Genomic DNA, 15,368 nt, shown 5'->3' on the forward strand with positions numbered 1-15,368 from the left:
CACCTCACACAACACATTGTCCTCAAACATCTCATTTCCAGCACATCCATCCTCCTGCGCACAACTCTATCCATAGCCCACGCCTCGCAACCATACAACATTGTTGGAACCACTATTCCTTCAAACATACCCATTTTTGCTTTCCGAGATAATGTTCTCGACTTCCACACATTCTTCAAGGCCCCCAGAATTTTCGCCCCCTCCCCCACCCTGTGATCCACTTCCGCTTCCATGGTTCCATCCGCTGCCAGATCCACTCCCAGATATCTAAAACACTTCACTTCCTCCAGTTTTTCTCCATTCAAACTCACCTCCCAATTGACTTGACCCTCAACCCTACTGTACCTAATAACCTTGCTCTTATTCACATTTACTCTTAACTTTCTTCTTCCACACACTTTACCAAACTCAGTCACCAGCTTCTGCAGTTTCTCACATGAATCAGCCACCAGCGCTGTATCATCAGCGAACAACAACTGACTCACTTCCCAAGCTCTCTCATCCCCAACAGACTTCATACTTGCCCCTCTTTCCAAAACTCTTGCATTTACCTCCCTAACAACCCCATCCATAAACAAATTAAACAACCATGGAGACATCACACACCCCTCCCGCAAACCTACATTCACTGAGAACCAATCACTTTCCTCTCTTCCTACACGTACACATGCCTTACATCCTCGATAAAAACTTTTCACTGCTTCTAACAACTTTCCTCCCACACCATATATTCTTAATACCTTCCACAGAGCATCTCTATCAACTCTATCATATGCCTTCTCCAGATCCATAAATGCTACATACAAATCCATTTGCTTTTCTAAGTATTTCTCACATACATTCTTCAAAGCAAACACCTGATCCACACATCCTCTACCACTTCTGAAACCACACTGCTCTTCCCCAATCTGATGCTCTGTGCATGCCTTCACCCTCTATATATATATATATATATATATATTATTCATTCATTTATTTACGTAATGTGTTACCAAACTCTGTGTGATAGAGGTTATATGAGTGGAAAGTCGCCTTTGGCAAAGCTTTATCATTATGAGTACAGTTTTAAGAAAGAATATTCACTCTTAAAGGATATGTATTTCCCTACCACTGGAAGTAACTCAGCTTTGGGCTGTATTAGCCTTTAGAAATGTCCTGGGTAAGACTAAGATTCTTTCATAGAAATTGGAGCAGGTAATTATTATAAATAAATGAATATTTATATAAATGCTGTAACAGTATTTTGACATACCTGATGCCAGAACTGGGTCAGTGGCTAGTGGCAGCTGATCTCTTACAGCTGGTGGTATCTCTGGTAGAACTGTAGCAACCTTTACTGGAACGATGGGCTTGGATGTTGCATGGCTGGATGTGAACCTAACAGGTTGGGTGTTTTGTCCCTCAGGAAGCTCAAAAACATCTTGGAGCAGAAGGTTAGAAATATCATTAGACAAAATGGGTCTTGACGTTCGCGTAGAGGTGGTAATTGTGGGTTTGGGACTTGGAGGAATAACAGATGGAAGTTGTAGGGGTTGGGTTGTGATTTTGGGTAGATTAGTAGATTCTGTTGTTGTTGTTCTTGTAGATGTCTGTCGGCGAGGTGGGATGAATGGTGGACGGGTGCCAGGATGCTCACGGTCAGCATAGGGAACATTTGGTTGTGAGCTTGTTGCTGATTGGGTACTGGAGGTTTCAGGTGGGTTTGTTGTGATGTCAGATATTGCTGGTTGGGTAATGAAGGGCAGACGTGTTGGTCGATCCTCAGGACGACGGAAAGGCAAGAAGGGACGTCGAGTGGATGATTCAGTACTTGAGGGTCGATTGAATGTACGTCGAGGTGGTAGGATTGGTGGCCGACGGTCACCAATAGGAAGCCGAGAGAAGATACGAGGGGTAGTGGTTGCGGCAGTAGTGGTAGTTGTGGTGGGGGAAGCCTCAGATGTGTCTGGTTGTGCTTGATTTGGTAAAGTTTCATTGTTATTGCTGTCTGTGTCCTCATCTGAAACAAGAGGAAATTAGAAAATTTTAATAGGAACCTTTGCAGTAGGGCAAGTAGCTTCAGCATATTAATGTTATCAAAATGGAGAGCAGAGTTGATAGTTCCCTGAAAATGATCACAAGCTTCAAATTATGAATAGTTTGTACTGGCTGGCCTTTTTAGTACTGTATACAAAGCTTTCATGTGTTAAAAATCTTTGTTTTTTCTACTTTTTTCCACTGCTTATGAAGCAGATGAAAACAAAAGGATTATTTTGTTCAGGATTGTGTGACTTACATGTAAGTATAATCCACATATTCAGTGTCTACAGTGACACAGTACAGTTCAAAGAAATTACCTAGGGGTCCATCCTTGGGAGTTGTCATTATATGTAGTGTAAAAAGTCCTGGGTTGGATGCCAAGTTATAGATGACCAGAAATTAACTTGATTTATATAGATCTGGTGTTATGAAATTCTGTTTGTTTGAATGTGCAAGTTTTGTCTTGGTTCATAAATGAATACTGTAGGTTTCAAATTTGTATTGTGCATGACATCTCCCACCAGATCTGCTCTTGCACTCATGCTGTGCACCACATCCTTGTTACTAACACCTTACAGATGAAGTGTGTGTGTAATCACCAATTTCTTATTACTTATTTGTACTGTACAGGGAGGGAATTTTACACTTGTGAGGCCTCATTTCTTGAACATTTTCTACAGTTATACAACTTTAAAACTTTAGTATGCTGTCCACAAATACTATACTCTGTATATTTAATTCATCCACTGCTCTTACAGTTAATAAATACTTCTTTACATCCTTTCTAAAAGTACCTCTTTACATCCTCTCTAACAAGTTTCTCCTTTAATTTCATGTTATTGCCAATGGTTGTTTTCCCTGCATCTTTCTAAGAACTGTACATTATCTACTTCATCTAACTAATTTAAAAACTTAAACATGATTAAGTCAACACTTACTCTTCTCTCTTCCATGATGGACAAATTTAAAGCCCTTAGTCTTTTTCTGTAACTTAACCCTCATAATTTTAGTTCCATCTTTGATACCTTCCTCTGGACCTTATCATTTCATTCTCTTTGTGAAGATATTCTAGTTTTAATCTAATACAGAATCTAAACAGCTCACCCTCATTATACTCTTGAATGCTATTGTAATATTTCTGTTGACAATTTTTCTCCTTTGCCATTCTTTTAATGTGGGACTCTATTGACAGGTTAAGGACAATGTCAGTAGCAAAGTCTCTTTCACACTTTGATTCATGCAGCTTATTTCCTTCTAGATAATATTTATATTGAGGCCTTCATGCACTGTGGCTTATCCTCAATATTTTTCACCTACCACATATCAGAACAACTTTAGAGCCAGTCAAGTTCTTGTAAGTTGATGCAATCCTCCATACGTTTCTTTTCCCTCATGACCTTTGCTTCATCTGCAGCTATAATCTGATAGGAGTTCATACCTTCTGGCAAGAAATTCACATGGACCAGTTAGGAAGAGTAATGGTCCCAAAACAGAACTCTCTAGCACCCCAGTGGTAACCTCAACCATTGATAAGGTTACAGTGACTTGCATCCTGTGTTCTCTCACTGAGATAATCATCTACCCATCAAAGGAGTCTTTCCATCATTTCTGCCTTGAGAACTACCTTTCAGCTTCTAAAAAAATATGCTGCAATCAAATGCTTTCTGGCAGTCCAAGTAAAAACAATCCACCCAGCCTTTCGTTTTGTTTGAAAACAGAGGTCACTGTGTTGTCGAAATTGAAGTGGTTTGTTACACATGGCCCCTTCTCCTTGATTCCATGTTGTCTCTCAGTTAGTTCGTTTCTCCTTCGTAGGAAGTTATCCATTTGTTTTATGATTTTCTCCAGAACCATACAGCACACACTTGTGTGCATATGCGTTTATCTGTTAGAATATATTTTCTTACCTGCATAGTTGATCTCACAAGCATCTGAGTGCATTCTAAGCTTGAAGGAGACTAGATCCATCCAACTGCCATACCAAGATAGGGGAAAACCCATGAGAATTCTTCCCCGTAAGCAACCACAGTACCAGGGATGTTAAATAGTCACAACCATGGGGAATCCTTGACCATTTAGCAACCATTCCAGCTTGTGATATCACCAACACCTCATCATCAGGGCTGGGACAGCCTTTGTTTCAAATTTGAGCTAATTTTCTGTCAGTTTTCTGATGATGTCAACATGTCCCAGCCAGGTTTCCTTAGATGTATGAGTGATATCCTTTTGTCATTTTAGAGATTATCAGACTTGTTTATATATACAATATTTTTCTCAAGTGTAAGTTTGCTAAACTCGGTGCCATGATCCACTGTGGTGGCAGCTGTTTTTTTATGTTCTTCCCTCTTCCTACCCAACCTTCATGGCTATTTTGTTTTCTTTGGGCTTTTAAGTTTTGTTTTGGATAATCTTTTCATGTTTTCTATTATTTCTTTATCAGTAAAGATTTTTTCATGTATAGATCCTGGGGAAGGAACATTCACAGGGGACTTAGCAGGGACTTGGAACGGTGTTGCAGACTGGCAAAAATTCTAATTCAGCCCCTTTAGCAGCTTATATTGTGAAGGGATGGTCTACTGTACTATGTGGCTATTTCCATCAAGTTTTTGTTCATTTTACTGTTGTCACTGGTAGATAGACCTCACTGACAGATATGGCTTGAAACCCCATATCATGACTGGGTGCTGGAATCTAGACTCCATGTCTATCCTATACATTGATCAATGTTCCATGAGACACTGGGGAATTACATTGAAGGGAGTCTATCCAGAAAGAGTCTGTTAAAGACCTCTTGGATTTGTATCTTGGGAAACTCATGTTCAATTCAGGGGGTGAACCTTGCTGGATATTTCTTGATATTTTTCAGTCAAGAGCATCTTAAAACCCCATGTCACGGGTGGGGGATATGAAGACAGGCCCCAGAACCCAAAGTTCGAAGGCCCTGGCTAGTGTACTAATCATGCACTTGTGGAATTTTTTCAGAGGGTGTATAACTGTAGGTAGTTTTGATAATCGCATAAATGGAAGTTGAACTTTGGTGGAGGAAATTACCCAGAAAATAGATGGAAGGTGAAAACCACGAATGGGGGAGTAGTCCTGAGAATGTTATGATGAGAAGTAACCAAGACAACATAAGTAGTGGCCCTCTACTTACCTTCCAGTCACTCCATGGTACATTTCTTTTACTAGAGGGAATTTGTTAGGGAGTGGCTGGAAGGTAAGTGTACAGTATTTGACAATTGTGGGAAAGAGACTGACCCCTTGTACTGTAGGAGAAGGAACGATGCTATGAGATTTTGTGGCAAAAATTACAGTGGTTTTTAAGATGAGAAAAATTGGTGTTTACCTGGATCAGGTACAAGAATGGGGACCAGAGGTTGTGGTGTTGACCTTAAATCTTCACTGTTGAAGCCAATTTTTGGTTTAGTCAGGGCATCAGCAGCAACAAAGGGGATGATTCTGTAATTGTATAAGTATTATTAAAATATTCTAACAATAATGACTATTTATTTCATTGAAAATTGAATAGAAAACTACTAATCTATTCAGCATTTGAAGATTGATACATTTTATTTCTGGTCTGTTTGGGAGTATTGAAAAATTTCTAGACAGTGTAGATGAATTAAGAATATATATATATTTTTTATTTAATTGTTGGTTTAATTTCACATTTTAGCTAACAGAATTATTTCATAGGATCTTTTGAACAAAATTAACAATTGCATTCCTATGGTGCATTTGTGAAATTGATAACTGAATGATGTAAATAACTACTGGTGAAGTGATGAAGGTGATTATGGTTCTGGAATTGGTACTGGTGAAAGTAATTCTGGAATTATGTAAAGGACCATGATATACATGCTTACATATTCCTACTGAGATGGACTCTTGTTACTTTATCCTTTCTTTTTATTCAAAAACTTTGAGTTTTTTGTTTCTAGTTATACTGCATAAAGGAAGTTGTTGAAAATTGTTTTTTGTAGATAATTATCATGAATGTAAGCTAGTCATAGCTGAACACGCTATGAACTTTTGTTGAAATTAAACCTTTGCTCTCTTTTGAGATGTAGCCTGAAAATTTTAGGGTGCATATGTTTCAGTATATATATTGTTACTTTACTTTCAGAATATGATGCATAGTATAGACAAAGCCTTTCAGATATCTTACTTTAGATTTGGAAGAGAGGGTGGTAGTGTTGGCTCTCCATCATTCTCATAATCACTGTTGAAATCAAAGTTAGGTTGGATGCCTTCACTTCGGATACCTAGGAATCCACTTTCAATGATGGGCTCAGATGGCAGATCCTGTGGGTTTCCTGGTTGTTCAGGAACTGGAGCAGGCTGATTGTTAACGGGACTTGGCCTGTTGAAAGGAACAGCTGGACGGGTATGGATTGGATCAGGAAGGTTGATTAGTGTGATGGGCTGGTTGTGAATTGGTTTTGGTTGATTGTGCACTGGACTGGGCTGAATAATGGCAGGAATGATTGGGCTAGGGGTTATATCAGTTTGGCTGGTTGGGGCTGCAAAACGTAATGGTTTGGTAGTGGATGTGATTAGATCCTGTTGTTCTTGTGTAGACCCAGAAGTTGAGGGCTGCGTTGTAACTTCCTTATCCGTGGGGGTTGGTGCAGGAGTAAAGCGAAATCTTGGTGGGATGAACTCTGGTCTAGAGTCTGGTCTTGGGCGTGGTCTAAATGACAAGCGTGGAGGTAATCTTTCAGGTCGATTAGATGGTCTTTCTTGTCTAGTAAGTAGTGTATCTGATTGAGCCGCTGGTCTTTCTGTTCGAGTATGAGGTCTTTCTGGTTGACTGGATGGTCTTTCCAATCGAGTGGGTGGTCTCTCTAGTCGAGTAGGTGGTCTGTCTAATCGAGTGGGTGGTCTTTCTGGTCGAGTGAGTGGTCTTTCTGGTCGAGTGAGTGGTTTTTCTGTTCGAGTGATTGGTCTTTCTAGTCGAGTGTGTGGTCTTTCTGGTCGAGTGGATGGTCTTTCTAATCGAGTGGGAGGTCTCTCTGGTCTTGTGAAAATATCAAAAAGAGTTCCTAGTAGAGATGGACGGGAAACTTCAGGAGCAGCCTCAGTTTCAGGTTCCTTGTGTTCTGGTTCCAGCTGTATAGGGATAACTTCACCAACACCAACAGGACCAGGTTGTTCCTGGTCAGTAGCTAAGACAGATGTGCCTACAGTAATATCATAAGATGGCAAGTCAGTCTCTATGTTAGTAACCACAGTATCTGTGTCCTCAGTGTCTGCAGTGTCGTCAGTTGGAGATATTTCTGATACAGAAGGTAATGCGGATGAAGGTTTTTTTGTAGGCATTGTAGTTATAGTTACAGATGCTTGTGTTGTAGTGGATGTGTTATCTTGTGGTGTGATGGTACTTTCTGGGAAAATAAGAGAAGAAAGCAATGTTGTTAATTCTTCTGATATTGTTGCAGACTTATTCATTGTGTCCATATTTTTTATAGGCTCTTCACTGACTTCTAAATCATCAACTGGATCATCCTCTGTCAGCATGGTAGTGTCTTCAGGAGGGATGTTGGTAACAGCAGTTTCTTCTTCCTCCTTCTCAGTTGCTGTCTCCGTAGCATTTTCTGTTTCATTTTTATCCTTTGTTTGGCGATCAGTCCTCACTCTGTTGTTAAATATAAGTATTGGACCAAATGCCATGGTATCATCAAGGCTGCCCTTCACATTAACACCAGTACCAACTTCAACATTCTTCTCCCAATTGAAAATAGGGGGATTATGACGTGGGGGAATGGTAGTCAGCTTCTTCATATTCTGTATCAGGAATGCTTCACCAACATGGCCAACTCCAACAACCTAGAATGAAAATATTGATAAGGAAATAGCATGTGTTTAGAGTGGATTTACTTCCATATCTTCAATAATCAATAAATTTTGAAAAATCTTGTAATAGTTCAAATTGAATAGATACAATGTCCTTTTGTAATAGTCATTTAAATGAATATTGTTATTGAAACTAATGCTTACTGTATATGTGCTTTGTAGTGATTTAATCTATAGTTATACTTTAATTTCATTTGGGCGGCTTGGTATTCCATGCATTAGTGGCAGCAAATCGACAATGAAGGTGAAAAGCAGTTATTTTTGTTAAAGGCAAAAAGTGATGAAGGAAGAACAGATTTGGATATTGCTTTAGTCATCAGGTTATCTTTAAAACTGCTTACATATAATGTATTTTGAAATTCAGTTGAATAGAGAGTCTTGGGACTGATTTGCTTTGCTGAATACATTATATGATGCCTTTATAGTAGAGTCAGTTTTGCAGTAGAAGTCTGTGGTTGTCTTAGAATTGTTCCTGTCAGTCTTGTGAGCTCTCAGTCTTGTGAGCTCTCAGTCGTTGGTGATGATAGATGCAGTTTGGTAGATGTTACATCTGCCTTGTTATGTTCCTTCTACTGGTCTCTTGCTTGAAGTACTTGTATGAAGTCTCATTGTCATTGCTTGTTTACAGTGGCTTGAGTAACTGTTTTGTGGACTTGGAACTTCATACCTGTCTGTAGTTTGTATAGATTCAGTGTCTAAGTTGTCTTTGTCATAGTTTAATCCAAGTGATGATTTGTTGAAGCAGTGAGATTCATACATACTGGACAAGGATTCAGGTGAAGATTAGTCTACAGTTAATAGAAGGAATGTAAACCTTAGATTTCTGCAAAATGTATGAAAACATTTGAAACAGACATTAACAAACATCATTATTGCCTTTATCACTCATGAAGGATTTCACCATATGTGGTATGACTGGTGAAATATTATATTAATTCATAAATTTATATGATATTCTTATATATGTATTTATTTATTTTATTGTGACAGGTTTAATAGTTGGGACTTGTACTTGGAAAAAATGTGTAAATGAGGCATTCAAGGGGACTACTGGAGTAGCATTACTAATGTTTCCCATTTGTTGAACAGTTTGCTTCTCTTCAAAACTAGCTGTAACATTTAGTGTGAAATACGCAGTACTAAAAAGCTAAAGTTGTTTTGCTTCAGGAGTTCAAATTTTATAGATTACTGATTAGAAAATCCTTTCCAAAACAGAGACTTTGTAGAATAGTTCATCAAGTGGTGGATTATCTGGCACTGCAAATTATTATACTAAATTGATATAGGAAATACATTAGCATTCCTGCATAACTTGAATTTAGTAAAGCTTTACATTTCTTATACCACTAATCAGTGAAAGGAAGAAGACTGTTCTCAGTGGTGGAATGAATACTTATTTGGAGGTGCATTTGAAAATACTGGTATGGGAAAGCCATAGAATGATTTGAGCACTTGACATCAAATGAGCATCCTTTTATGTGACAAAAGATATACTCATGGACATTAGACCTCAGTGAGGCTAGACTTTGATTAAAAAAGAAGGAAGAAAGAGGATGAGAAAAAGTGTGAAAGAGGAAAAGATGGATATATTGAGCATTTTAGAAAAATGATTCCAGATCTAGCATGTTAGATTAGTTTAAATGAGAATGAGAAACCAGTGCTCTTGATATAGAAGGTAAACAACTTTAAGTACGGATGAGAGTACTCTTTGGGTGGCTTCTGCCAACAATCTTGTACTTGATGCAGTAGTAGTGAGTACATTCCAGCTCTCGTATTTTCCATTTGAAATGTATATGTTAGAAGCTGTGATTCCTGTTTCACCATTATACATTTGTTAGATATTGAGATATTACACACTACTTAGTTAATGAACTGAAAAATGATTCTTTTATATTTTGGTGTGTAAAAACCTGCATTTGTATGGAGAAATATTCAAATGCAGAAGCATTATGGTCATAGTGCACTCAGAGTGGCTTGTCATTGCTGTATTGTTTAAACCAAAATCTGTTTTTGTCTGGTGCTGTGGTATCATATTGTCATTAATAAGCTATTGTTTTAACTGCACTTCCATCATTGGAAAGGGTTTAATGAACAAATGAATATTTTTTGAGTTCTTTACTGGTGTATGGAAGGTAAAGTTTGACCTTATTTGTTCTAGTTTATTTACTTTTATGGTGGAGTATTTACAGCATACAATACTCCAAATTCAAGATTAGCCAAGTTTGGTTTTAAGATGATTTACTATGTATAACTTATGTGCGTGGGATTAAGATATAAAGCCAATATTATTTTCATCTGTTGATACTGTTTTGGCAGATATAATGAGTACTGAGCTGCAATACATCATTTGTATCACTATAAAGTAATGATAATGTTCTGAGAATAATTTAGAATTTTGGCATCCATTGGATGCACTGACATGATCCCTCTAAACACTTAATATTATAGGTCCTTTAATAGGTCTGAATTGTATTCTTATTTATTATAGGTAAAGAATAGAGGTTATTTATTCTGCTCAAAGAACAAGAGAAGCTTGGGATTCATGCTGGGAATCTGTTAATTATTGGCCTTGAACTGCCACTCTAGTCCTCCCAGTCATGCAGTGATGGCTTAGCAAGTGAGGTTGTGGGCATTCATTTAAACCAGTGACAACCAGATGTAACATATTTAGTTGACTGACACTTACTTGGATTTTTTGTGTGGGCAATGCTTACTCTATTTTTTTCTACAAAAGTTATATTTACCCTAGAAAAGTTTTATTACATCTGACTGTCACTCTATCAAATGAATAGCACTTATACTGTTTATTGAAACTACCTCAGGCAGGGATTCAACCTTCCGTTCTGTAGTGGTAATAACTGGTGCAGCTCTGGATGTTGTGGATGAAGCCCTGGGTTTTACGGTGGGGATAACTGAAGGCTTCGGTGTTGTGGTAGTGGCAGAATACCTGTATTTTGGCAATGTGGATGTACTATATTTAGATGCTGTTCTACTTTTAGTACTACCTTTGATTTTCACTTCATCTGTAATGGATATAGTAGGCTCATCTGTAGTAGGGACTGGGAGAATAATGTGTCTGTGGGACTGTGTTGTCATTGTAGATAAAACTGAAAGGATATCAGGAAGTTCAGATGTGATAGGTGTTGCTGAGGTGGTTGGAGTGTGTGTAGACACTGTAGATGTGGTCTTGGCTGTGTTGCCAGCATGTTTGTTGATACGGCCACGGTTTCTGAGGCGGTAACTAAGGCTCTGGGCCTCAGATCGAGTTTGGCTGTTTTGATTCTCTCTAAATATTCTTGTGGGCTTTGGTCGCCGAGAAGAAAAGCGGGATTGTTGGCGGAGCTTAACAATTTCTGCAAGTGATGGACGTGCCATTGGGCGTAATGTTGGAGGAGGTTTTTGAGTTGGTGGAGGATTTTCTTGAGTTGTTGCCATATCTTCATCTTGTACGTCTTCTGTTGTTTCTTCCTCATTTGGAGCTGCTACTGTTACAGGAACCTCTATTGTGGCAGCTTCATTTAGAATGGTTTGTGGAAGATCAACTCCTAGTGAAGCAAAATCTGGAGGAGCTCCTGGAGACTGCACAGTAGCAATGGAAAACAGTTATTCAGAAGACTTGTTTTATAAGGAAGAATATACCTAATTATTGCTGCAATAATATAGACTGTATCCTAATTATCTGAAAAAAACTTGGGTTAGTTTTCATGTTAGTGTTATCAGTGTTCATCTATGAAAGAATCTTAATACTAGATTGGATTGTGCAGTATCTTCAGGCACCAATTTAGTACCTTGAGTTGACTTCAGTGTTCAGTGAATGCACTGATACAGAAAAACGGATCTTTCTCTTCTTGTATTTGTGAGACTTTTCTTAGGCCATATTCAGACTGTACTAGCACCTCACAATCTTTTTTGGATAAAAAAAGTAAAGATCCTGACTTTCACTTCCCCATTTCTGTATGTTTAATCAGTGTGCAGTATTCTGTGAGAGATGTCAAGAATTGCAACTCAATCTTTGATATTTTAACAATATGGATATTATTATGACCAAAGTGGTAGGGCAAAACTGTATGAGTATCCTTAGTGTGGGTGCAAGAATTTTTTTTAATGATATAATAATGTTAAAAAAAAAAAGGATATATCTGCTCTCTTATTAAGGTTTATATCATATCTTCAGTCCAGTGTAAGAAGAATTATCTTTCCTCCCTCTAATATGTTCTGTAAGAGGGATTGCACTTTTAATTCTGAGTGTACGAAAAGCTGTGTTTTTTGTGCTGTTTATCTAAGCCAGAATATATATGTTATGACTTGTCATGTGCACTTGAGAGGATCTCTTTTCCCCTACTTACCCTGTCAATTCCTGTGTCAGTTATTGTAACCTCACCCCCAGGACTCATCCGGGCCGTACTTTTCCTTTCTGGAAGAATACTCTGTTGATTTCCTGCTTTAGCCTGTGATGAGTTAAAATCAAAGATTAATACAGATGCCGTTAAAGTTCTGCAGCAAGATGAAAGTTTTATTTTCTGGATGCAATACAATTATGTTGATAGAATTTAAGACTTGATAGTGTTGTAATAAGTCCTGCAGTGAAAATAAATACAAAAGGTCAGAAAACATTGAATTACATGAATATGCTGCTGTTGTTTTGGGATAGTACATGGATTAGTTGTACTTGGTAATGATACAGTGTATATATTTGATTCAAGTGAGTGATGTTTAACAGTTCAGATTTTTTTTTTTTTCAAAAAAGAACACATTCTGTATTTCATGGGAAAATGTTGTGCGCTTTTTTCAAAAGTAGTTTTTCATGAGGGAAAAGGGCTCTTACCTTTAAGAGGAGGGCAATTTGGTCTGGGGTAACCTCACCACCTGTTTCAGAACATGTCATATTTTAGAAATAATGCCAACAGAGGTGATACTATAAAGCAGTATTTAGAATAGACTTTTACCATTAATGTCAACAGCAATCATTTAGTTTTTTCACTCTCACAGATAATACTTACCACAGTCATACATGACTGGACAGCACTGGCCTTCCTGCATGATAGGAGTGCAGCCGTCTATAGGATCAGCACAGGCCAGTTTTCTACAAGTTACTTTTCCTTGAAGACAGAAGCATGTCTGGCAGGCTGTTCCGACACCCTCTACCTGGGACCCTTCTTCGTATATTTTGCCCTCCACTTCACACTCTGTTAGGGTTATATAATATTCCTTAGCTTAAGATAACAGATTATAACTGTCTGAATTTCATTTTCTGTACTAAAGAAAGGGGATAATAAGTTGTAAGAAATATATAAGGGTATATGTGAGACATATGTGAGAGTACAAAGACAAGAAGAGAATAATGTCTTTTAATACCCAGCAAATGAAGCATGCAAAATGAAAAGGAATGAAAAGAATATGGTAAAATAAGCATATCAAATGGTTAGCTTTGATCTAGAATGAAGTATAGTACTGAAAATTGAGGGAAGACTTTAAAGGAAAGAGATAAAAAGAAGAGATATGAGCAGACTGAAACAGAAAATGAAAAGGGATAAAGAGAAATTGGAGGGAAAGTTGATTAATTTAAGCTTGAATATAGAAAAAATATTTAAAATTGTGATTAAAAAAGGAAATAGAGGGTTAATGACAGAACCAAAGTAAAAAATGATTGGAATAGGAAGTTGTTAACAGTATTACGCAATTTCAGAAAAAGATAGATGTTATTTTTTGAGGGTTCTGAATACCTGCAATGTGAATGATAGTGAAATGTCCAACTTTAGTTTTTTAACAGTTGAAAAATGGAACTTTGGCATGAATGTTTAAGGAACACAAAGAGTTAGGCAACTGAGTATCATACAGATTAAATATTGTTAGGCTTGAGGAAGGAAACCTGAACAAAAATATGGTGAATAGATATTCAGTCCTTTTATAGTCGTAGTCATATACAGACAACTTGAATCATTAGTGATTTAGCTGGGTCTTTTAATTAAACTGGAAATCACAGGATGGTGTGGCTGGGATAAACCAGGAGTAAACATTGTGAAATAGTATTAGTCATAAATCCAGCTTTAATCACTGCTTGTAATCACTGTAAGCACATAAACCATGAGTAAATATTGTGAAATAATATTAGGCATAAATCCAGCTTTAATCACTGCTTGTAATCACTGTAAGCACGTTGTCCATGAGAAAAAGAATTCCTTTATTCAAAGGAAGTGTGATAACCTCTCCTTGTCATCCACTGATAGATGTTAGTGGTCTTTAGCTAAGGGTATCACACAACATGTCACCTTAGCTTTCCTTCACTTTACCATTCAGACGGTACTACTAGTACTGCTCTCTTCTGTAAACAAAGCAACCCTATGGTTCCAAATGATTAGCATTTCCTCACCCCTTGAGGCTCCTCTTACTATATTATGCTCCTTCCTGTAATCTCTTTTCAAACTGTCTGAAAAGGGCTTTTCTCTCTAGACACAAGTAAGGCTTATGGTACTGATGCCATCCATCCCCGTGTAATGAAAGAGTGTGCCTCTGAACTTGCACCTGTGTTAGCCTGTCTGTTCCATACATGTTTAAAAACCAGAACTTTTCCTTCTTTGAAGCATGCAGTAGTAAATGCCATCCCTAAAAAGGGTGACTGTTTTAACCCCTCTAACTTTTGTTCTGTTGCTTTGACCTCAACCATTTCCAAAGTCATTGAATCCTTCCTCAACTCCCATATCCTCAGACATCTCTCTAATCACCAACATGACTTCCGTAAGGTGAGATCCACTGTTGATATTCTTTCCTGTCTAACTTGTCTGGTCATCATCCTTGGATTATTTTAGGGGAATTTTGTGTAGTTACCCTTGATATATCCAAAGGTTTTGACAGGATGTGGCACTGGGGTCTCATCTTTAAGCTTGCCTCTTGGCTTCCTCCCCCACTTTGTTTCCTTCAATCCGCCTCCATGGTCTTTGATGGATCAGGCTATCCCTCTTTCTCCTTCAACAGCTGTGTCCCTCAGTGCTCTGTCCTCTTTCCTACACTTTTTCTTGTTCTAATCCCCAATTTCCCATTTTTCCCCAAATAACTAAATGCACTCAAAAGCTGATGACTCAACACTGCATTCCTCCACATCCTTCAATTATGCTCCCTCTTCTCCCACTCATTCTGCATCGCATCTCAACACAACTTCCTCAATAAACTCAGACAGGATATTTTAGTGGGTTAAACAAAATCTAGTTAAGTTTAATGCCTCCAAGACCCAGTGTCTGCTCATCTATTCTACTGAAAATTTCTCACAACTTTCCTCTCTCCTTTGACCAGTTCTGTAATTCCACCTTTGGACTTGATGAACATACTTGGTATTACTTTAACATCCACTCTGTCATGTGAACCTCACATTATGGAAATAGCTAAGTCTGCCTCTAAGAAACTAGGAGTCCTGTTCAGAAGTCGAAATTTCTTTTCTTTGAAACTGTTGCTTAATTAATACATAGGATTGATCTGTCCTTGTATGGGGTACTGCTGTC

General features: G+C 37.9%; 2 protein-coding genes across 7 annotated transcripts in view; one reads left to right on the plus strand and one right to left on the minus strand.

Moving 5' to 3' along the window:
• Nucleotides 1–15,368, plus strand: part of LOC139749197 (DNA oxidative demethylase ALKBH2-like) — a 620,232-nt gene that overhangs the window by 15,959 nt on the left and 588,905 nt on the right. The gene's annotated exons all lie outside the window — the stretch shown is intronic.
• LOC139749191 (uncharacterized) overlaps nucleotides 1–15,368 on the minus strand; it is a 148,740-nt gene that overhangs the window by 5,011 nt on the left and 128,361 nt on the right. For all 3 annotated transcript variants that reach the window (XM_071662864.1, XM_071662863.1, XM_071662862.1), the window contains 7 exons: nucleotides 12,876–13,061; nucleotides 12,701–12,741; nucleotides 12,222–12,323; nucleotides 10,693–11,454; nucleotides 6,188–7,848; nucleotides 5,366–5,478; nucleotides 1,253–1,999 (listed from right to left, as the gene is read on the minus strand). In XM_071662864.1, coding sequence (XP_071518965.1) covers nucleotides 1,253–1,999; nucleotides 5,366–5,478; nucleotides 6,188–7,848; nucleotides 10,693–11,454; nucleotides 12,222–12,323; nucleotides 12,701–12,741; nucleotides 12,876–13,061 — 3,612 coding nt within the window. The remainder of the gene's footprint in view (nucleotides 1–1,252; nucleotides 2,000–5,365; nucleotides 5,479–6,187; nucleotides 7,849–10,692; nucleotides 11,455–12,221; nucleotides 12,324–12,700; nucleotides 12,742–12,875; nucleotides 13,062–15,368) is intronic.

Source organism: Panulirus ornatus, chromosome 6 (genome assembly GCF_036320965.1).
Source record: "Panulirus ornatus isolate Po-2019 chromosome 6, ASM3632096v1, whole genome shotgun sequence".
In the NCBI taxonomy this organism is placed as follows: Eukaryota; Metazoa; Arthropoda; class Malacostraca; order Decapoda; family Palinuridae; genus Panulirus; species Panulirus ornatus.